General features: G+C 36.7%; 1 protein-coding gene across 1 annotated transcript in view; it reads left to right on the top strand.

Moving 5' to 3' along the window:
• Positions 1-23674, top strand: part of LOC150107877 (GPI inositol-deacylase-like) — a 301804-nt gene that overhangs the window by 143405 nt on the left and 134725 nt on the right. The window contains exon 8 of the mRNA XM_090415403.1: positions 8397-8490. Within this exon, the coding sequence (XP_090271529.1) occupies positions 8397-8490 (94 nt within the window). The remainder of the gene's footprint in view (positions 1-8396; positions 8491-23674) is intronic.

Raw genomic sequence — 23674 nt, 5'->3', positions numbered from 1 at the left:
TGTATACAAAACTGTGTTCAAACCAATTTTAACTTATGGATCTGAGAGCTGGGTCAGAAGTAAAACACTTGACCAAAGACTAGAGACCGCAGATATGAGAGTCCTGAGAAAGATTAGAGGCGTGAACAGATGGCATCAATGGCAATATCATATTAAAAATGAGGATATTAGGAAAGAACTTGACATTGTCAGCATCCAGGAATGCGTTAGCAGAGCTAATCTGAGATGGTATGGTCACTTAAATAGAATGGGAGAGGAAAGATTAGCAAAACAAGTGTTCTCTGCCAGGTTGGCAGGAAAACGACCCAGAGGAAGACCAAGATATAGGTGGATTGATACGGTACAAAGTGCCTTAGACGATAGAAATATAAGATCTGATAATGTTGGAGTCTTGACAAGTAACAGACTGATTTGGAGGAAAATTGTAGATAGGAAGTTAGTAATGATGTAATTTTTTCATGTAGTACTGTCATATCCTGTACACCCCTTGAGGGTACATGGCAGGAATTTGATGATGATGATGATGATGATGATGATATTCTTGCCAAAGTCCTCCCATGACTTTTGTTTAGCTAGTTTTACACAGTGTTTAGCATTCTTGCATTTGTCTCTATATTCTCTAAGAGCACAAGCTGACTTATTTGAGAAGAACTTTTGGTATGCTTTCTTCTTTTCCTTCACTGCCTCTTTAACTTCCTGTGTCCACCAGGGAGTTCTGATTTTTTTATCCTTGCACACAACCTCACCACATGCCTCTCTGGCAGAATCAATCAATGTTTCCTTCAGAGTTTGCCACTGAATCTCCAAGGTTTGATTCCTGTTCTCAAACTCTTTCATTTTCTTTTCAATAATATTTCTGTATTTTAGTCTACAGTTTACATCTGAGAGCTGCTCAACTTTTATTCGCTTTAAAACTTTCTTACATGTTATTCTTTTCAATATGAAATTCAATTTTATCCTGCTCAAGACTAAATAGTGATCACTTCCAATTTCAAATCCTCTGTACACTCTGGTGTCCTGCACCAGGGAGAAAACATCACTATCAACAATAACATAGTCAATGAGACTTTTCTTATTCCTAGCCTCTTCTCTCCATGTGAATTTGTGCCCATTTTTATGTTGGAACATGGTGTTAGTAATAACCAGTCCATGTCCTGAGCAGAAATCCAACAGATATTTGCCATTATTATTAGCTTTGCTCTTTTCTCCAAAGTTTCCCAAAATATTTTTGTATGTCTCACAATCATTTCCTACTCTGCTATTTAGATCCCCAACAAGGACCAACTTTTCATTTTTCATTGTGTCATTTGCTTTTTCTAAAGCCTCAAAAAATTCCTCCACTTCTACCTTAGTAGAACCTTCTGTGGGACCATAGGCACGAATAAGTCTCATTGTCCAGTTCGCCATTCTCATATTTGCCCACATTACTCTACTTGAGACTGACTGCCATTCAAGAAGATTAGCCTCTTATTTTGTGTTGAATACTATGGCTACTCCTTCTTTTCCTTGCTTGTCATTGCCTGAATATAACATTTTGTATTTATTGCTCAGAAAGATCTCACCAGCTTTGGTCTTTTTTGTTTCAGTCACTCCTATTATGTCGATCTGGTACTTACCTAATTCCTCAGCTAGCTCCATATCTTTGCCATTCAGGCTTCTTACGTTGATAGTACCGATCTTTAACTCTGGTGATGTTGAGTTGGGGTTTATTTTCAGATTTGTTATTAATATCTCATTAAAACAAAACATTTTAATTACAGTTAGAATTCATATATTACAGTGAGAAGCACTTAGTTAATCATTCAACTAAATTTTATATACAGCATTTATACTCGAACATACAGTTAATTATCCCTTTTCATGAATTTCTATCTTAATAAATACTACCATTTAATCACTTAGTCTCAATTTTCTACTCACTTCATTCAATTTTCTAATCACTTAAATTTTACTCTTAATACTTATCAAATTCCATTCATATTTCTCTTGAACAATCCTATTCAAATTTTACATATATCTCAGATTTAAATAAGAACATTCGTAATTCACTCTCTTTTAAGATACATTTATGAGACACTGTTATATTTCCTTCTAAATTTATCAGCAACAGTTCAAAAATGTCTCTCAGCACACACACACATTAAAATCTTCTCATTCAATTCTTTAGTTAGTAGACATAAAGTTTTCACCTTACCAATTTGCTGGATATTCTACTTTGGCCACTTCAATTCTTTTGTCAGACATCTTATATGATCACTTTTCTTCACACTTCCTTGGGATTTTCTATACGATTTCCCTGTATACTTCAATAGGAATTATTCCGCAGTTTTCCACTATCAGGATCTGCTGGGCTTTTATTTCCGACCGGTAAGTTCTCTTGGTCATTCGGTCGTAACTTCCACGAACAAAGGAAACCCACGTGGAGGCTCCATACCAGCCGGACTTCCGTGGAACAGGAATACAGCAGCAGGAAAACGTCTAAAAGCCTGGCTCGTAGCATTACATCCACTTTTAAACACCATGCCGTTTCTCTCTTTCGTCATCGATGTGTACGTCATGCTTTCACTATGTCACGTGGCACTTAGTGCCGCTGCAGAATCCTTTCATAACTCTCGTAGTGTCACGGTGGAAAGGGGGGGAGAAAGCACCATGCTACATTAACAGATATACTAGTACATTCACCACATGTCTTAGAAGTCGGCCGTTTCACATTTAGATTATTAATACACAGCAAATGGTTAGTTGTTCACACAGTATTTTAGACTAAGCAACTATATAATAATAATACAATGAAATTTCACATTACTAATAAGATATATAAGAACTAAATTACGATTTCTATACAGTTCTTCTTTATTTCTGATAAATCATTATTTTCCTCAAGAGAGTGATAACAATGTTAAGTCCTCCGACTTAACACAGATAACCCGAGCCACTCACCAAACACCCTAGATCTCTTCCTCACCAATAACCCCTCCAAATACACAGTGAAAGTAGTGAGCCCCCCCCCCCCTCCCTGGGTAATTCTGACCACAATCTAGTGCTCATCTCCTCCCCCATGCAACAACATTTACACAGACACTCCCATACAAGAGTAGTTTGGCATTATAACTGTGTCAAGTAGGACAGTCTCCGCAACCTCTATGCCACATTCCCATGGTTGGACTATTGCTTCTGGCCTTCTAACCCAAACATATGCACTGAACTTATTACCAGTAATCCTCACTGACATGGAAACATACATTACACACACTACCCTGAACTGCCATTCCTTAAGTAAATCCTGGTTCTCCAAAAGATGTGCCAAAGCTGTACAGATGAAACACCAGACATACCGTAACTGGCTGAAATCAAGGCAACCTCATCCTCCTTTAGAGCTTATACCGAAGCCCAAAACAGATGCAAAAAAACAATCAATGCTTCCAAAACAGAGTTTGAAAGAGCAAAAAGCAGGAAACTAGCAGCCTGTCCAAAACGGCATCTGAGCCTTTTGTTCTCTTTCCAGACAATTGGCCGTAACTTCTGCCCATCACTATTTCCCACCCTTATCATACCCAGATGAGTCTATTGCATCATCACCCACAGAAAAAGCCAATCTTCTTGCTTCACACTTTGCTTCCAATGCATTTATAACCGACGATGGTAAATGTACCCCAACCATTCCAGACACCCAACATACTATGCCCCTATATCCTTTTGCCAGGATGAGATCAGAAAAATACTGTCCAAATTAGAAACAAAAAAGTCTCCTGGCCCTGCCAGAACTGACTCCTATCCTATGTCACCTATATATACTCTCTTACTCCACTGGAACGTATCCCACAAACTGGAAATTGGCCTATATTCAACCCATTCCCAAGAAGAGTGACAAATCACTTCTATCCAGCTACCCCCCTATCTCATTTACTTCAGTCCTGTCTAAAGTAATGCAAAAAATCATCAATTCCCAACTCCTACACTACCTTGAAGACACCCACCTAATAAACAACTGCCAGCATGGATTCCTTCACTGCCGATCAACAGGAGATCTGCTCACATGTCCACCCATCTCTGGACAAATGCCATGGAGAAGTTTGACGAATCTCAAGTGGTTACACTTTATCTCTAAAGCCTTTGACTGGGGCTGGCACAAAGACTTACTAAGCAAACTACCATCATTTGGTCTGACCCAGGACTTCTATAGTTTGATTGCCAGCTTTCTGTCTGGATGTACACTGTGTGTGATAATGGATGGCTCCTTATCTTCTCACCATTCAATTAATGCTAGGGGTTCCACAAGGTTCTGTCCTCTCACCAATCCCTCTTCCTGCTATATATCAACGACCTACTTCAGTTGACCTCCAACCCAATACACAGTTTTGCAGACGACAGCACTTTACACTTTTTGCTTTCATTTGATAAACCTTCCCCACACAACTCACTTGAACCCACAGAACATCGACCACTCTCAAGTTCGATCTCCAAGCCATCCTACAATGGGATTCGTGTAACCTCATCAGTTTCAATGCTAATAAAACTCAATTCTGTCCTATTTCCCATAAAAAATAACCATTTTTTTCCAGTGTCCTTTTTGATGTTACCCAAATTTCCAGACAGTTTGAGATCTCTCTTCTTGGAATTACCCTAACATCAAACTTCTCCTGGCATAAACACATCACAACCATTGCATCCTCAGCTTCAAAAAGAACTACGATTTCTCTTTTGCTCAAGACGTTACTTTGCCGTTGAACAGCTGTTAACATTATACAAATCACAACTCCACCCAGCTATTGAATACTGCTCCAACATATGGGGTGGGGCCCATAAAAAGCTCCCTCAAAATACTTGACTCAATACAGAGGAGAGCAATTACACTTATTAATGATCCATCTCTTACCAACTCTCTCCCTTCCACTTTTGCACAGACATGAGATTTCTGCAATATGTATATTCTACAAATGTTTCCATGAGAAATACTCATCTGAAATAGCATCAATAATTCCTCCACTCAGTACTAAGCTCGTTGGAATACATGCAGCTGCTGCTCTGCTGCTCGACATCCCTTCACAGTACACCTAGAAACAAACAGAACAAGTTTCTTTTCCTCTTCCATCCCTGCAACTGCTGCACTGTGAGACAGTCCCCCCCCCCTGCTGTCGTTCCCAAGAAACACAATTTACAGTTATTTAAATCAAATGTAAACAAGTTCGTCCTTTCCTAACCCACTACCCATATTGATGTATGTGTGCAACATAAAAAAAAAAAAAATAAAAATAAAAAAAAAAAAAACATTTTATACTCTGCTATTTAGATCCCCCAACAAGGACCAACTTTTCCTTTTTTGTTGTCATTTACTTTTTCTAAAGCCTCAAAACATTCCTCCACTTCTGCCTTAGTAGAACCCTCTGTGGGACTATAGGCACAAATAAGTCTCATTGTCCAGTTCCCCATTCTGATATTTGCCCACATCACTCCACTTTAGACTGCCTGCAATTCAAAAAGATTAGCCTTTTTTTTTTATTTAATTTGTATTTAGATTGTATTTAGTGTTGAATGTTATGTCTACTCCTTTTTTCCTTGATTGTCATTGCCTGAATATAACATTTTGTATTTCTTGCCTAGAAAGATCTCACCACTTTTTGTCTTTTTTGTTCCAATCATCCCTATTATGTCAATCTGGTACTTATCTAATTCCTCAGCTAGCCCCATTTCTGCCCTTCAGACTTCGTATATTAATAGTACCGATCTTGAACTCTGGTGATGTTCAAAACAGTCTTGTTTAACTGGGCGATGCCCCAGCTGGCATGAAATTTATTATGTTATACCATCATTTTATATTTTGGTTTAAGCCAATAATAATACAGTTTGGTTGGCTAAATCCCAAATTACCAGCCCATTCTTGTTCATTCAGCATCCAGGTAGATACCTAACAGGGTGCACCATGAGAAGGTGAGGACTGGATATTAGGTGAGAAGCTCTGGTCGGTTCTCCACGTTCCTTTAAAGGCTATGTGGAGGTCTCCTCTCAGTCATACAGTTTTGACCCTTAAGCACTCCAGTAGATAACAATACAGTTTGGTTGGCTAAATCCCAAATTACCAGCCCATTCTTGTTCATTCAGTATCCAGGTAGATACCTCACAGGGTGCACCACGAGAAGGTGAGGACTGGACATTAGGTCAGAAGCCCTGGTCGGTTCTCCACATTCCTTTAAAGGTTATGTGGAGGCTCCTCTCAGTTATACAGCTTTGACCCTTAAGCACTCCAGTAGAATTCATGGGTTATGAAAAATATGTAAATATAATAATGTATTGATTACTAGTTTAATTGTGTGACCATCTATGTGGTCACATTGTGTGACATATCTATATGGATCACATTATGAAGGAAAGTGGTATTAAACATGATATCAAAATTGGAGATGTTAATATCAGCTCTTTGCTTTATGCAGATGATGTTATACTTCTAAATAAATCTGCTACAAGTCTGCAAGATTCTCTGACTAAATTGAATAGCTGTTGTAATAGATATGGTATGAAGGTCAGCAATAAAAAGACAAAGACAATGAAAATAGGCAGAATCATTGAAAATGTCAACTGTGTTGTGAATGGAGAATCTGTGGAACAAGTAAAACATTTCAGCTACTTAGGCACGATTTTTACTGAAGATGGTAAATTAAATATAGAAATAGACAACAGAATCAGCAAAGCTGGTATGGTGGGAAGTCAATTGAATAAATTCATATGGAATAAGAGAGAAATTAGCCGGAACACTAAATTAGCTGTATACAAGACAGTGTTCAAACCAGTTTTAACTTATGGATCTGAAAGCTGGGTCAGGAGTAAAACACTTGACCAAAGACTAGAGACTGCAGATATGAGAGTCCTGAGAAAGATTATAGGCATGAACAGATGGCATCAATGGCAATATCATATTAAAAACGAGGATATTAGGAAAGAGCTTGACATTGTCAGCATCCAGGAATGCGTTAGCAGAGCTAATCTCAGGTGGTATGGTCACTTAAATAGAATGAGAGAGAACAGATTAGCAAAACAAGTGTTCTCTGCCAAGTTAGCAGGAAAACAACCCAGACCAAGATATAGGTAGATTGATACGGTACAAAGTGCCTTAGACAATAGAAATATAAGATCTGGTAATGTTGGAGTCTTGATAAGTAACAGACTGATTTGGAGAAAAATTGTAGATAGGAAGTTAGTAATGATGTTATTTTTTCATGTAGTACTATCATATCCTGTACACCCCTTGAGGGTACATAGCAGGAATTTGATGATTGATGATGATTGTGTGACCATAAACGACCATGCAACTGTTCAAACAAATCAAGAATTACCAACAAGCGATGATGCAATGTAACTGCTCATACATAAAAACACGTTGGTGTTTTTGATGGCATCAATGGCAATATCATATTAAAAATGAGGATTTTATGAAAAAACTTGACATTGTCAGCATCCAGGAATGCATTAGCACACCTAATCTCAGGTAGTATGGTCACTTAAACAGAATAGGAGAGGAAAGATTAGCAAAACAAGTGTTCTCTGCCAGCTTAGCAGGAAAACGACCCAGAGGAAGACCAAGATATAGGTGGATTGATACGGTACAAAGTGCCTTAGATGATAGAAATATAAGATCTGATAATGTTGGAGTCTTGACAAGTAACAGACTGATTTGGAGGAAAATTGTAGATAGGAAGTTAGTAATGATGTAAATTTTACATGTAGTACTATCATATCCTGTACACCTCTTGAGGATACATGGCAGGAATTTGATGATGATGGTTATTTTTTGTTATTAATTTCCTGTTATTTTTAACAAATTTTGGAGAATATGCCATCATATGTTGGAAAAACACTGTAGTAATTTAGCCGATATGAATGAATCGCTGCTCATAAAACATGTTCGGCGAATGATTAGGACGTGATCTCACCAATCACACTGTAATTGGTTCTTTTGTCATGTGGCGTGACTTTTTGCAATAGTTTTATTACACACATTTTCATAATTTTAAGGAGTTAATTATAAAAAAACAACAGAATTCCCAAAGTTCCAAAAAAAAAATTTGATAGTTTTTTCAGAGTAGGATTACCTAAACCAAGCGCCTCAGCATCGAACATTAACTTCACATTACCTTATCTAAAAGTGTCTGTAAAACAATTTTTTGTTATTAGCGTGCTAATATTGATAAAATTGCAGTATAATGTTACAGATATTTTTATTTTTAAAAATTTGCGATTTAGTGGGCACCCCTTAGCCCTATTATTCCTTAAATCGAGGGTTACTGTGTGTATATATATATATATATATATATATTTATTTATTTATTGTTACAAATATATGCATATATTATTACAAATATCTCCTGCAATCATGACATTGAATTTTATTTTGATTTTTATAGTTTATCAAATATTATGGCTTATTCCTTCCTGGATATGTTGTTGCTCTATTGCTATCCATTCTGAGTGGTCAGTTGTACAGCATTAGCTCTATAGGTAAATATACCAATAATCACTGTTATCTAAGTTGGATTTTATTAAATCATCACTAGTGATTAAATATAGAAATTTGTGGAATGAAAAAACAAGACTGTTAATCAGATATGTAGGAAATGTTTTAAGAGTGAGTACCATTTGTGATTAATTAAGAAGAAAGAGTGAGAGAATAAAAATTGAGTCTGCTGCGATGGTATGATAGAGGTAACTTGAAGAGTAGGAGGTAGTGATTGCAAATTAATCAGTTCATAGGTTCTGCAGAAGGAATGGTATACTGTTCATGGACCTTTTGCCTGAATTTGATGCATGGAAGCACTCATATAATGCAGATTGCACTTAAATTGATTTGGAGTTAAGTGTGTCAAAAAAGCGTTGTTTACTGAGTTTGGAAGTACAAAGTCGGGGAAACTAGAGGTATTAGGGAAGATATAGCTGAATTTATATGTGTATGTAGGGAACCCATGATACTAGTGAGAATGACAAAAAATGCAGATCTTGTAACAAAACGAAATTACCTCTTAGTAATGAAATTGACAATTGTAATACAAGGAATAAAAGTAAGGGGATACTGCTGTTTGTATACTAAAGCCAGAAGTATCAGAAATAACTAAGAAATATTTGGATTGGTTAGTGCAACCTCGCAAAAAAATTATAGGCATTAGTTAGACTTGGCTGACATTGTGTGATAGTTTATTCATATGGCATGAATAACAAAACGTGCAGTACAATATACTGTCATTTTAAAAACATATAAAATTAAAAGTCATTTTAAAAACCAATAAAATTAAAAGGTTACATCCATATTGGTCAAATAGTTCATAGTCGGGTGTAGCGCTTAAAAAGTCCAATTTGTCTCTTGAATATGCTCTGAGATAACATTGGGTCAAAATATGGTCCACAGTTTGTCTTTGAGCTCCAAAATCACAATGTGGGGGATGGTCGTTTACCCCATTTAAGAAGCATGTCACCATGACCAGTTCGTATTCTGTTAAGCTGAGTCCAGGATTTTTGTGGGAAGTGTGAACAAGCATCAAAACTTTCTTGTAATTTGTTGAGAGAAAATTTTGTGATATCATCTGTCTGGCTCTCCCATTGTTCTTGCCACTTTTGCTTCAGGTCGACGCTAGATTGTAGTTGTAGTTGGGCTAATTGTAGTAGTGGATGTCTCTATCTCAATTGTCGTACACTTAAGTCTGGGAGATCTAAGTGTATTTGTAGGGGTGTATTCGCCAAGATTTTCTTCTACTCCTTTAACAGAGCTTTAGTTCTGCTCAGACTTGGTGGAACAATGTTGCTAAGAGCTGGAAGCCAGTGTGTGTGTGGGTGTTGATTTAATTGTTCCAGAAATCAGTCTCATTGTATTGTTTAGTTGGTTATCAACAAGTTTAACATGTGTGCTATTTAGCTAAATAGCACACGTGTTAAACAAGAGCATAATCCGCAGATTATCGGCTGTTGCTCCCCATGTCATGCCTATTAGTTTTTGTATTATGTTGTTACGGGTTCTTAATTTAGCAGAAACATTTGTTAGGTGTTGCTTGTAAGAGAGTGTGCGGTCCAAGGTTACGCTCAAGTACTTTGGAAACTTATTGTGTCATAGTAAACATCCTGCAAAGCAGTTATGTAAAGTGACATCTTCCATGTGATTATTAAGGTGAAAGCTTGATACTTCTGTTTTGTCTGGATTGAGCTGGAGCTTCCATTTTTTGTAATATTGATGTATTGTTTTCAGATCTTGTGTAAGTATCTCTTCAGCCTGACTCTTGTTTTTTGTGTTGAATGGCAATTACATTGTCAACAGCATAACAGAACTTATGTGGGATGGTAGCGGGCAAGTCATACGTGTATAGGTTATAAAGTAAGGGCGGCAATACTGACCCTTGCGGAAGATCATTATTAAGTTTTCGTTGTCGGGACATTCTGTTTCCAAATAGAATTTGAAAGAAAAGTTCTGTGAGCATGGAGGAAATTAAGTGCACAGTCCATTTACATGGGACAATGCTAAGAAATTTGTATATAAGACCTTCACACCATACTGTACCATAGGCTACTATTAGGTCCAAGAAGACAGCTGATGTTTTTTCTTGTTTCTGGAATCCAGCTTCTATGTATGATATAGCATTTGATCACAGCAACCACGTTTTTCTCTAAAACCAGCTTGTTCAATCATGACATGCTGCATGATTGGTATGGACAATCTGTTGTACAGAAGGCATTCTAACATTTTATAGGTGCAACTCAATAAAGCAATAGGTCTGTAATTTTTTGCCTCCTAGGGCAGTTTTCCAGGTTTAAGAATAGCAACTATTTTTGACTTCTTAAACTGGCTAGGTAGTCAGCCAGTCAATAATGTATCAGAAAAGAATTCAGAGAACCATTTTATAGTATTTGGCCCGCTATTAATCAGAAATTCAGGATGGACACTGTCGAAGCCTGGGCCTTGCCTACTTTTGATATCTTTTATGACAGCTTTTATTTCATCTATAGTGAAGATTGAGGCATATTGTGAAAAAGCAGGGACATTTGTTTTTAAAGCTCTAATTATTTCTTAACTTTCGTGGTATGTTCATGGTCCCTAGGTGCCCTTGACATATTAACGATTTGATTAGCTATTTTCTCAGGGGGAAATAGTCATGCTTTTTCTTTTACATATATTAGTTGTGGATAGTAGTTGGAGAAGATAATCAGCTTTTCTACTTGATCGTTTGAAGTCAAGGTTTTCAACCGTATCAATCCATTTTGTTTTTTGAGATGAGTTCAGCCAATGTAGTAATTCATTTGCTATTTCAGGATCTTCACTTTTGAGGAACTCTCTATAGAGATTTTTCACTTTCTTTATTCCATCCACTGACATAATCTTTTCTGTAACCGCTAGGGATATATTTTTTGCAGTTGATGTGATCACTCTTACAAATCTCTTGTACTCCGTGACTCTAGCAGGTATCCAACGAATCCAATTCATTTGCAAAATTTCTCCAATTTGCTTTTTTAAAATTTCAATGCAGTCATGGAAAGGATCTTGCTATAGGTAGTGTCATACCAATTTCTGGATGATAGCTATAAGAATAGAATGTGAAAGTTATAGTATTTTCATAGGTTGAGGGGATGGAGCCATATTTTCCAGATGAATTGGAAGGTAATTCATTTAAGACAATCTGATGTCAGATAGAAACCATTAGAACAAAATATATTGGTTGCTACTATAGGCCAAGGGGAGCAAAGGAAGATGTGGAAAACATGCATTGGCAAATTAGCACATGAGTGCTAGTCAAGTAATTATTATGGCATACTCCAACTGTGGCAACATAGACTGGAAGGAGGAAAGATCACATAGCAGGAAAGAAATGAGGTTTATTCACCTACTAAGCGATAATTACATGTTAAACCTTGAATCTTCTTCATCAGAACATGTGATGGGGGATATTTGGAGTTTGACAGGGGCAGATTTGGTCATAAGATGAAAAGAACTGTCCATAAAAGCTAGCTATATTGCCTCCATTTGGAGAGTGACTGCCTCCTTGGGAGACTGCCAAACATGGGATTTTAGTTAAGAAGGGATATATGTGGAATTACAGAGCGGGTGATTCTGATAAGCTTATTTGGCAACTTGAGGAAGAGCCATGGCTTCTGTAAGGGAAGGATGTTAGCAGTACATGAGAGATTGCAAGGAATATTAAAGGAAGTGTTATAATTATAATAATGCAGTCTATGTTTTTATTATCCTGCTTTTCCTTTAATTTCTCTTTACTTAATTATTTGTGAATGTTCGCAGTCTTAACTCTCGACTACCACCATTTATCTTATTTCTCATGCTCTATAGTCTAACAAATTTATTTGTTTCAACGACTGCACCAGTTAGACTATATATTGAGTATGAGAATATCATCATCATCATCAATTCCTGCCATGTACCCTCAAGGGGTGTACAGGATATCATAGTATTACATGAAAAAAATTACATCATTATTAATTTCCTATCTACAATTTTCCTCCAAATCAGTCTGTTACTTGTCAAGACTCCAATATTATCAGATCTTATATTTCTACTGTCTAAGGCACTTTGTACCGTATCAATCCACCTATATCTTGATCTTCCTCTGGGTGGTTTTGCTGCCAACCTGGCAGAGAACACTTGTTTTGCTAATCTTTCCTCGCCCATTCTGCTTAAGTGACCGTGCCACCTGAGATTAGCTCTGCTAATGCATTCCTGGATGCTGACAATGTCAAGTTCTTTCCTAATATCCTTGTTTTTAATATGATATTGCCATTGATGCCATCTGTTCATGCCTATAATCTTTCTCAGGACTCTCATATCTGCAGTCTCTAGTCTTTGGTCAAGTGTTTTACTTCTGACCCAGCTCTCCGATCCATAAGCTAAAACTGGTTTGAACACTGTCTTGTATACAGCTAATTTAGTGTTCCGACTACTTTCTCTCTTATTCCATATGAATTTATTCAACTGACTTCCCACCATACCAGCTTTGCTGATTCTGTTGTCTATTTCCAGATTTAATTTACCATCTTCAGTAAAAATCGTGCCTAAATAGCTGAAATGTTTTACTTGTTCCACAGGTTCTCCATTCACAACACAGTTGACATTTTCAATGATTTTGCCTATTTTCATTGTCTTTGTCTTTTTATTGCTGACCTTCATACCATATCTATTACAACAGCTATTCAATTTAGTCAGAGAATCTTGCAGACTTGTAGGGGATTTATTTAGAAGTATAACATCATCCACATAAAGCAAAGAGCTGACATTAACTTCTCCAATTTTGATATCATGTTTAATACCACTTTGCTTCATAATGTGATCCATATGGATAATGAATAACAGAGGGGATAATGTACATCCTTGTCTCACACTAGATTTAACATTAAACTGTCTTCCTGTACTTCCTTCAATTCTAACTGCTGACTTACAACTCAAATAAAGACTAAGTAGTGCTTGATATAATGCCCCATTGACACCATATAACTGCAGCGTATTGAATAGCTTCTCCCTTGGCACCTTGTCATATGCCTTTTCCAAATCGACAAAACTTAAATACAGATCTTTGTTATATTCCCATGCTTTCTCGACTATTTGTCATAAAGTGAAGATCTGATCCTGACAGCCTCTATTTGGCCTGAATCCAGCTTGTTCTTCACCAAGCTTTTCTTCCACAATTCTTCTCAACCATTTCTCAAGTATACTTGCATAGATCTTGCCAGGAACACTCAGTAGGGAAATACTTGTGTAATTCTCACATTCAGTTTTATTTCCCTTTTTATATATGGGTACTATGAGAGCTCTACTCCAATCATCCGGAATTCGTCCCTCTGTCCAGGCTTTCTGAAGTATGCAGTGCAGCCACTGTAAGACTCTTATACCACCATACTTCAGCATTTCTGGTCAAATATCATCTACTCCTGCTGCCTTTCCACATTTCAAGCCTTTAAAATAAAAAATGATGGTACAACATGACAAAGTATGAGAATATAAGATCTTAAATCAAAGATTAAGCAGATATTATTTATACTCCCTGCTTATATTATTCTTACTCTAAACTAGTTTTGGTTTAAATATAAACTTGTATCTTATGCAGGCTCAAATTTTTTAGGCTAGTGCATTGATAGAACTCAGTGCAATGTGTTGTTTACAAACCATTTAATTAAGTCAAACAGAAATATGTACTGAATGTGTTACATTCACATATATACATAACGTCATTAAAATCCTCTTGCTGGTCTCAACTTATAATCTAACCTTAGTTCTAAGCTAATTCACAATCTAGCATAACGTTAACTGAATATATGACATACCTTGGTTAAGCCTAATTCACCATTAATATACATTATCTCATGAACATAAATGCTTGACATACATTCTTGTTCAGTATTACAAGTACTTACAGTTCTTGTGCAGCACACAGTTTTTTCACATTAACCTTTGTTCACACATAAGGCCCCCTTGTCTTTCTTTCCACTTGCTGATTCGTTCCTGTTTTCCCGCTAAATTTCTTCCTTGTTCGAGTTGTCGACTATGCCTTTGCCTTATAGGATCCTTAACATGGTGGTGATGTACAGCTCCTGACCTTAGAGACAAACAAACAACACATCTGACTATTACACTTTTTTTATATAATCTTTGTCAAGTAGCTTTATTTTATCCTCCTACATGTTTCTCCAATTTTTCTATTGGCATCCTCAGGGAATACAAACTAGTAAGCTAAAATGAAGGTTACAGACTAGGTTATAACTGATGGTTCTAATTCATACAAAAAATTATTATTATTATTATTATTGTTCCGGGAAACTCCAAGGAGTCGAAAGACTCATCGAGGGAGGCCCTAACATCATGTCAAGAACAACTATTCGACATTCACACAGTATCTATTATACCTTGCCTTGAACTCATTCACGGTCGTAGCACCCACAACAGACTCTGGAAGCCTATTCCACTCATTTACCACTCTCCAAGTAAAGAACCTAGCTCTAACACCCTTGTCAACCACGCTCTTGCCCAGCTTCCATGCATGGCCCCTAGTCCTCCCACCACCAGTCATATTTTCAAAAATATCTTCTGGATCAATCTTATAAAAACCCTTCAGTAATTTGAATGTCTCAATCATATCACCCCTCCTTCGCCTATCGTCCAATTTCTGCAACCCACAAATCTTCAACCTATTCTCATAAGGTTCATTCCACAGACCTGCTATCATCTTGGTCACTCGTCTCTTGACCCTCTCCACTTCCTCCCCATCACGAAGAAACCCTGGTGCCCATAGCTGGGCACAGAAGTCCAGATGGGGTCTTATCAAAGCTCGATACAGAGGAACAACAACTTGTTCGTCTCTGCATGTTAAAGTATTTTTCAGAAGCCAAGTGATTTGGTGAGCTGTTTTAGTTACTTTTGCAATGTGCCCCCTAAACTTCAACTCCCTATCCACCAACACTCCCAAATCTCTGGCCTCATCAATCTCCTGGAGCATGATTCCACCAATGCGATATACTGCTGCTATTCTTTTCACCCCAGAGTGCATAACCTTACACTTTGCCACATTAAATTGACATCCATTTTTCCTAGCCCAGTCCTCCAAACTATCCAAATCATCCTGTAAAATTTTGACATCTTGTGCACTCACAATTGCTCTACCCAACTTTGCATCATCAGCAAACAAGTGAACACCTCCTCTCAGATCCTTTCCAATATCATTGATGAACAAATTGAAAAGCAGTGGTCCAAGAACAGCCTGTGGCACTCCACTAGTCACAAGACGTCTTTTAGACTCCACTCCTGAATAAACCACTCTTTGATATCTCTCCTTCAACCACCCTCTTAATTGGTATTGTGCGTGTCTCGTTAACGTGATTTATTCGTTATGGCTCATGACATAATTGTTATGAAAGTTCATTTCTTTGATGTTTAATGATCTGATAAAAGTTTTCCAAATTTCTGGTAAAATTAGACCTTGATTCTTGTTTAGGTTTTCAGTTTTATGGGTGACTGTAGCTGCTTCTTTAAAGATTCTTGAATGGTAGTTATCTTCTATGTATGGCATAAGGCTCTTATCCCACTCAATGTGATGGTTAGTAGAGGCAAAGTGGCATGAAAGGCCTGAAATGTCTTGTCTGTTATTTCTGACATATCCTATGTGTTCTTTCTTTCTCGTTTCAAAGCTTCTAGAGGTCTGACCACATCAAATTCATATTAATACCACTAATTATACACATTATTATACACATTATAACTAATACCACATAAGCAAGGTATATTATATACTCCAGAGTACTTGTAGAATGGGTGAGGATCTTTCGGTGATCTTAAAAATTTCCGAATAGTGTTGATTGGTTTGAATGCCACTCTGATCTTATGTGGTTTTAAAAGGTTAGCTAATTTTTTGGAAAGGTTGCTGACAAAAGGAATCGTAATTGTACTGATGTATTGGACATCATCACATTGTCGATGTGGTATATCAGTAAAGAGAATCTTGTTATAGTCTTTTTGGGTAACCATTTAAAGAAAGTTCTCTGGATATTGTGGTTAATTCCGTTAGTAGGTCATCTTTGTTTGTCTTATACTGTATAGCCCTTTTCTTGAGACTATGGATAATGCTAAGTTTCTGAGCTATGTGATGAGCTGAGTTGAAATGGAGGTAACGTCCAGTATTTGTAGGTTTTCTGTATACTGATAGGTTGATACTATTATTGGTTTGTTTCTTTATTAAAATGTCAAGGTATAGCAGTTTTTTATCTTTTTCCATTTCTAATGTGAATTTGATGGTATTGTGGAAACTATTGATTTGGTTGAGGTAATTCATTAGTTCTTCTTTTGTATGATCCCAAATGATAAAGATGTCATCTACATATCTGTACCAAATTTTCGGTTTTGGAATGATCTGGGTTAAGATTTTTTTCTCTAGATCTTCCATGAATAAGTCAGCACAAGGAGGTGAGAGGGGGCTACCCATAGCTAATCCAGTGAGTTGTTTGTAGAACGTTTTTTGCCAAATAAAATAGAAGTTAAACAGTGATTGAACAAAGTAGTGATGTTCCTTGGGAACAAGTTGTCTAAGATGTTGATTCCTTGATATTTTAATAAAGAAACAAACCAATAATAGTATCAACCTATCTGTATACAGAAAACCTACAAATACTGGACGTTACCTCCATTTCAACTCAGCTCATCACATAGCTCAGAAACTTAGCATTATCCATAGTCTCAAGAAAAGAGCTATACAGTATACGACAGACAAAGATGATCTACTAATGGAATTAACCACAATATCCAGAGAACTTTCTTTAAATGGTTACCCAAAAAGACTCTATAACAAGGTTCTCTTTACTGATATACCACATCGACAACGTGATGACGTCTAATACATCAGTACAATTATGATTCCTTTTGTCAGCAACCTTTCCAAAAAATTAGCTAACCTTTTAAAACCACATAAGATCAGAGTGGCATTCAAACCAATCAACACTATTCGGAAATTTTTAAGATCACCGAAAGATCCTCACCCATTCTACAAGTACTCTGGAGTATATAATATACCTTGCTCATGTGGTATTAGTTACATAGGTCAGACCTCTAGAAGCTTTGAAACGAGAAAGAAAGAACACATAGGATATGTCAGAAATAACAGACAAGACATTTCAGGCCTTTCATGCCACTTTGCCTCTACTAACCATCACATTGAGTGGGATAAGAGCCTTATGCCATACATAGAAGATAACTACCATTCAAGAACCTTTAAAGAAGCAGCTGCAGTCGCCCATAAAACTGAAAACCTAAACAAGAATCAAGGTCTAATTTTACCAGAAATTTGGAAAACTTTTATCAGATCATTAAACATCAAAGAAATGAACTTTCATAACAATTATGTCATGAGCCATAACGAATAAACCACGTTAACGAGACACGCACAATACCAATTTTTTGTATGAATTAGAACCATCAGTTATAACCTAGTCTGTAACCTTCATTTTAGCTTACTAGTGTGTATTCCCTGAGGATGCCAAATTGGCGAAAAATGCAGGAGGATAAAATAAAGCTACTTGACAAAGATTATATAAAAAAAGTGTAATAGTCTTATGAATAATTGTCAAGAAAAATTTCAGCATAACAAACAACACATTTCTTGCTAGGCAATCTACTTAGGTAGAAGACTCAGACCTTATGACTTCCCTTTAGATTTCCAACAGCAATTCTTAGCATGATGGGGACTTGGGTAAGAGAAGAAATAGAAAACACTCAGACAAATGATGCTTCTCTTTCATTTTCCAACAGTGATGTGGCATATGGACTCAGGTAAGAGAAAGCTTAGAAAATCCCAAGACAAATTTCTTCTTGATTGATCTTTGTTATATAGGTATGGACCTCTGTTGTGTGCATGCGCGCGTCTTTCAAAATTGGTCATGTATTTGCCTTCGGACATGCTGATGCCATTCTTCGCATGTCTTTGGAATTCTTTATCCATAGGAACTATGGTCACATATTGACCTTTGGACATGATGACATCATTCTTTGTGTGTCTTTGAAAATTTCCATCTATAGCAATTCTCAGAATTCTTCACTAATCTTAGAATTAGATTAACTGATTTAACATTACTTAATAGCCTTACATGATGACGTCGTGCATCACATTGTTTTTACAAAGGTTCAATACAATATTATTACAGAAAAGATTACTTCAGTCAAAAAAATTAACATTACTCTGAGTACATTCTCCTAAACAAAAAAACATCTAAAAACGAACATAAGTTACATTCACTTTATCATGAGAGAGTTTACATAAGGAATATGGGATGGTATACTTCATAGTGAAGAGAACAAATCAGGTAGGAGTTAGATTGATGAGTATTTAAACAGGAGCTACAGAAAATGTTGTTTGAGGGTATATAAGGATCATCATCAAGTAGCTTCCTTAGTTAAAGGGTGCAGCACCATGTCCTTCCAGTTCTCTCTGTTGGTGGCTTTCCTTTTTGTTTCTGCATAGCCATGTGATCCTGTCCATGATCTTATATCTTCAAACCATGTCCTTCATTTTTTACCTCTTGATCCTTTTCCCATAATTTTTCCTTCTAAAACTGTTAGTATCCTCTCTCCTGCTGAGCCTCTCAGTACATGTCCTGCCAATCTCATCTTTCTCTGGATCATTTCCTGTAATAAAGATCTCTGTATTCTCATTCTGTGTAGGACATCTGTATTTGTCATGCAATCTGTTCATGAGGGTCTATGAGCTCTCCTTATAGCACCACATTTCAAAGGATATTATCTGTTATCTTACCCTCTTCTTTGAATACCCAGGTCTCACTTCCATATGTGAAAACTGCCACATTAATGTTCTTATCATTCTTTTCTTTGTCTCGATACCCACAGAACTTCTGAGGAGATCTTTATTTTTCCAGAAAGCATCTTTAGCTATGGCTGTTCTTATTTTTATTTCTTTATCCTACTTTCCATCTTCAGTAAAGTAGGTGCCTAAATATTTGTATTCAGCTGTATGCCCAATTTTCATATTGTTTATGAATATTTCTGGCTCAGATCTGTTTTCTTTTGAGATTTTCATAAATTTGGTCTTTTTTGCATTTATATCTAATCCAAACTCTTTTTCTTCTTTAATTAGAAGCTGCGGTAATTTGATTAATTTGTTTCTGTTTTCTGCTATTAGAATGGTATCATCAGCGTATATAAGATTGTTGTGATTTATACCATTGATACTAATTCCTATTTTTTGTTATTCAATATTTTTCATTGCCTCACTATAGATATTAAATAAATTTCATGAAAGGATACAACCTTGTCTAACTTCTCTTTTCATTTTCACTTCAGAGTTAAACAGCTGCATTTTCTGTTTGGTGTAAATCATTTTTATAATCTTAAGTACATGATCTTCTATGTCTAATTTATCTAATACATTGAACATTTTATTATGTTTTACATGATTTGAAGGCCTTCTGAAAGTCTATGAAGCATATGTATATGTTCCTATTTCTTTCAGGTGATCTTTCTATTAGTATTTTTAGTTCCAGGTTAGCATTAATGGTTCCCATCCCTCTTCTGAAGCCTTTCTGTTGTTCACTCAAATCACCGATTAAGGCTCTTTTAATTTCTTTGTTAACAATGGTTAAAATTATTTTAGATGCATGGGATATTAGGCTCGCAGTTCTATAATCCTCACAATTTTGTGCATTATTTTTCTTTGGAATTGGTATGCAGATAGATGTTGTGAAAACTTCAGGTAATTCTATTGTCCTGAATGGATTTCACTAAATAGTTGTTATTATAGCCAGTCAAAGCTTTCAGCTGCTCAGCCAGAATATTATTGCAACCAGGGGATTTATTATTAGGAAGATTCTTAATCATGTGTGTATCTCCTTTCTTGTTGATAGCGTGGTAACTTTTGCTACGTTTAACTTAAGATGTTGTGAATGATCTATCATGTTACCATTATCATCATCATAGAGATCTGGTAAGTACTCCACCAATCTTCAATTTATCTTTTCCTTATCAATGATTATGTTCCCATCTTTGTCCTTGATGTTATTAGACTGTGTACGTTTTGCTTTTCCATTAAGTTCTTTCACTTTCAGGAATCTTCTCTGGTTTTGTTTTTATTTTGTAATTCTATCTCAGTGCATTACCTATTTATCCAGTTTTCTTTTAATCTTCTGCATAACTGTTTGATTCTTTTATCCAATGTTTTATGTCTTAATCTTTCTTCTTCATTTGATCCTCTTTTCCATATAAGGATAAAGATGATAAATAAACTCACAAGCAGTATATGATACAGGCAAGAAAGGTTACCAGCTTTGTAAGGAAAGTGAAGCCAGATTATGATGAAACAAATGCTGATGGTAATGAGGTGACAAAATCAGCAAAATAGTTGAGGTACTGAATGTGACCACCTTGCAAGGGTCTGCCATCCATGTAAGGATTTTTTTTGGGCCCATACACAAGGTTGGTTGATCAACCTGTAGTACATTAGTACCGTATATGGTACTAAGTGTTGGGAAAGTGGGTTGGGAAAGGAGAAACTTGTTTACATTTGATTTGAAAGACTGTATATTGTATTCCTTGGGAAACACAACAGAGGAAAGACTGTTCCACAATACAGCAGTTGCAGGGATGAAGGAGGAGGAAAAGAAACTTGTTCTGTGGGTTTTAAGTTGCACTGTGAAGGGATGTTGAGTAGCAGCTGCATGTGTTCCAACGAGCTTAGCACTAAGTGAGGGAATTATTGATGCTATTTCAGTTGAACGTTTCCGATGAAAATATTTGTCGAATACACATATTGTTGAAACCAAACATCTGTGCAAAAATGGGGGGGAGTGAGTCTGTAAGAGATTGGTTATTAACAAGTCTAATGCTTTTTTCTATATTGAGTCGAGCATTTTGAAGGAGCTTTAAGGGGTCCACCCTGCTTGTATGTGAGAGTATTATTGAATAGCTGAGGCAGATTTGTGATTTGTATAAGGTTAACAGCTGTTCATGGGTGAAGTAATGTCTTGAGCAAAAGAGAAATTCTAGTTTTTTAGAAGCAGAGGATGCAATGGTTGTGATGTGTTTATGCCAGGAGAGGCCTGATATTAGGTTAATTCAAAGAAGCAAAATCTCAAATTGTTTAGAAATTTGGGTGCTGTCAAAAATAACACTGGGAGAAAGTGTTTTTCTATGAGAAATAAGACAGAACAACTCATCGAGGGAGGCCCTAAAGATCATGTCAAGAACTATTCAGCATTTGCACAGTATCTATCATACTTTGCTTTGAACTCATTCACAGTCATGGCACCCACAATGGACTCTAGCAGCTTATTCCACTCATTCACCACCCTCCAAGTTAAAAACCTAGTTCTAACATCCCTTGCTAACTACTCTCTTGCTCAGTTTCCATGGATGGCCTCTAGTTCTCCCACCACCAGACCTGTTCTGAAAAATTTCCTCTGAATTAATCTTGTAAACCCCCCCCCTCAGTAATTTGAATGTCTGAATCATATCATCCCTTTTCCACCTATCAACCAATTTCTGTAACTCACAGATCTTCAACCTGTTCTTGTAAGGCTCATTCTATAGACCAGCTACCATCTTGGTCACTCACCTCTGAATCCTCTCTACCTCCTCCCCATCAAGAAGAAACCCTGGCACTCAGATCTGAGTACAGTAGTCAAGATGTGGTCCTATCAAGGCTCGATAAAGAGGAACAATAACCTGCTTGTCTCTGCTCGTCAATGTATTCTTCAGTAACCAAGTGTGATGAGCTGCTTTAGCCACCTTTACTATGTGGCCCCTAAACTTCAACTCCCTATCCACCAACACTTACAAATCTCTGATCTTCGTCAATTTCCTGGAGTGCAGTTCCACCAATGTTGTGGTATACTGCTGCTAATCTTTTCACCCCAAAATGCATAACCTTTCACTTTGCCACATTATACTGACATCCATTCTCTTTAGCCCAGTCTGCTAATCTATCCAAATCATCCTGCAAAATTTTGACATCATGTGTATTCACAATTGCTCTACCCAAATTGGCATAATCAGCAAATAAATGAACAGTTCCTCTCAGATACTTTCCTATATCATTAATGAACAAATGAAATAGCAGTGGTCTGAAAACAGAACCCTGCAGCATACCACTAGTCACAGGCCTTCTTTTGGACTACTCTCTGATAGAATAAACTAATATAAATAGAAAAGAGAATAAACTACTCTCTGATATTTCTTCATCAACCACCCTCCTATTCATCTCACCAATCCTATATCCATCCCCATATGCTGCAGTTTACTGATTAGAATTCCATGTGGTATCCCGTCAAAGGCCTTAGCAAAGTCCAGCAGTATCACTATAAACCCATTACCCTTATCCAATTCAGCCATCACTGTATTATAAAATGTGAGCAAGTTACTGAGGCATGATCTACCCTTCACAAAAACTATGCTGCCCACCATACAGTATCCCATTTCCATCTACCCATTCCTGTATTTTGCTCTTGACCTTGACAATTTCTCCAATACCTTGACAGTGACTCCTGATTGATTGGTCGGTAATTTGCAACAGCAGTCTTGGAGCCTCCTTTATGCAATGGAACCATTTTCCTCTCTTTTTCCACCCCCTTTGGGACTAAACCAGAACTGAGACTTAAACAATGTGGTCAAGGGCACTGATGATTCCTTTGCCACTTCACATAAGACTCGAGCTGTATACCATACAATCAAACAGATGTATTCACATTAAGGTTCTGTACTATGCTATGCACCTCCATTTCATTCACCTAAATTTCCATATAAGCCATTGGTTCCCTCATTTCTGCAATATTACTGCCTGGATGATATATTCTTGCAAAGTGTTCGCTTAGTAATTCTACTATTTTGACTGATTCAGCTACCTCTCTACCATCAACATTCCTTAAAATCATTTTGCCATATACATTTTTTATTTTATTTGTAGCATATCGAAAGAACTGTTTGGGATTCACTTTAGTTTGCTTTGCTAATTCCTTTCATAATCTGCTTTTGCTTTTCTTACCACATTAGTTACCCTTCTGGCCTATGCTTTGTACTGTTCATGTGCCTGCAGGTCACCTTTCTCCTTAAATTCCTCCACAGTTTCTCTTTTTTTTTTTTTTTTTTTTTTTGCAGCTCAAGCTTAATGGTGTTATTTACTCTGTGGACTGTAGGTATGCAGTCAGCCATTGCTTCTCT

Source organism: Typopeltis vanoorti, chromosome 3, assembly GCF_054136105.1.
Source record: "Typopeltis vanoorti isolate ZY-2024b chromosome 3, IOZ_Tvanoo_1.0, whole genome shotgun sequence".
Taxonomy (NCBI): Eukaryota; Metazoa; Arthropoda; class Arachnida; order Uropygi; family Thelyphonidae; genus Typopeltis; species Typopeltis vanoorti.
This window is presented reverse-complemented; position numbering and strand designations above follow the sequence as displayed.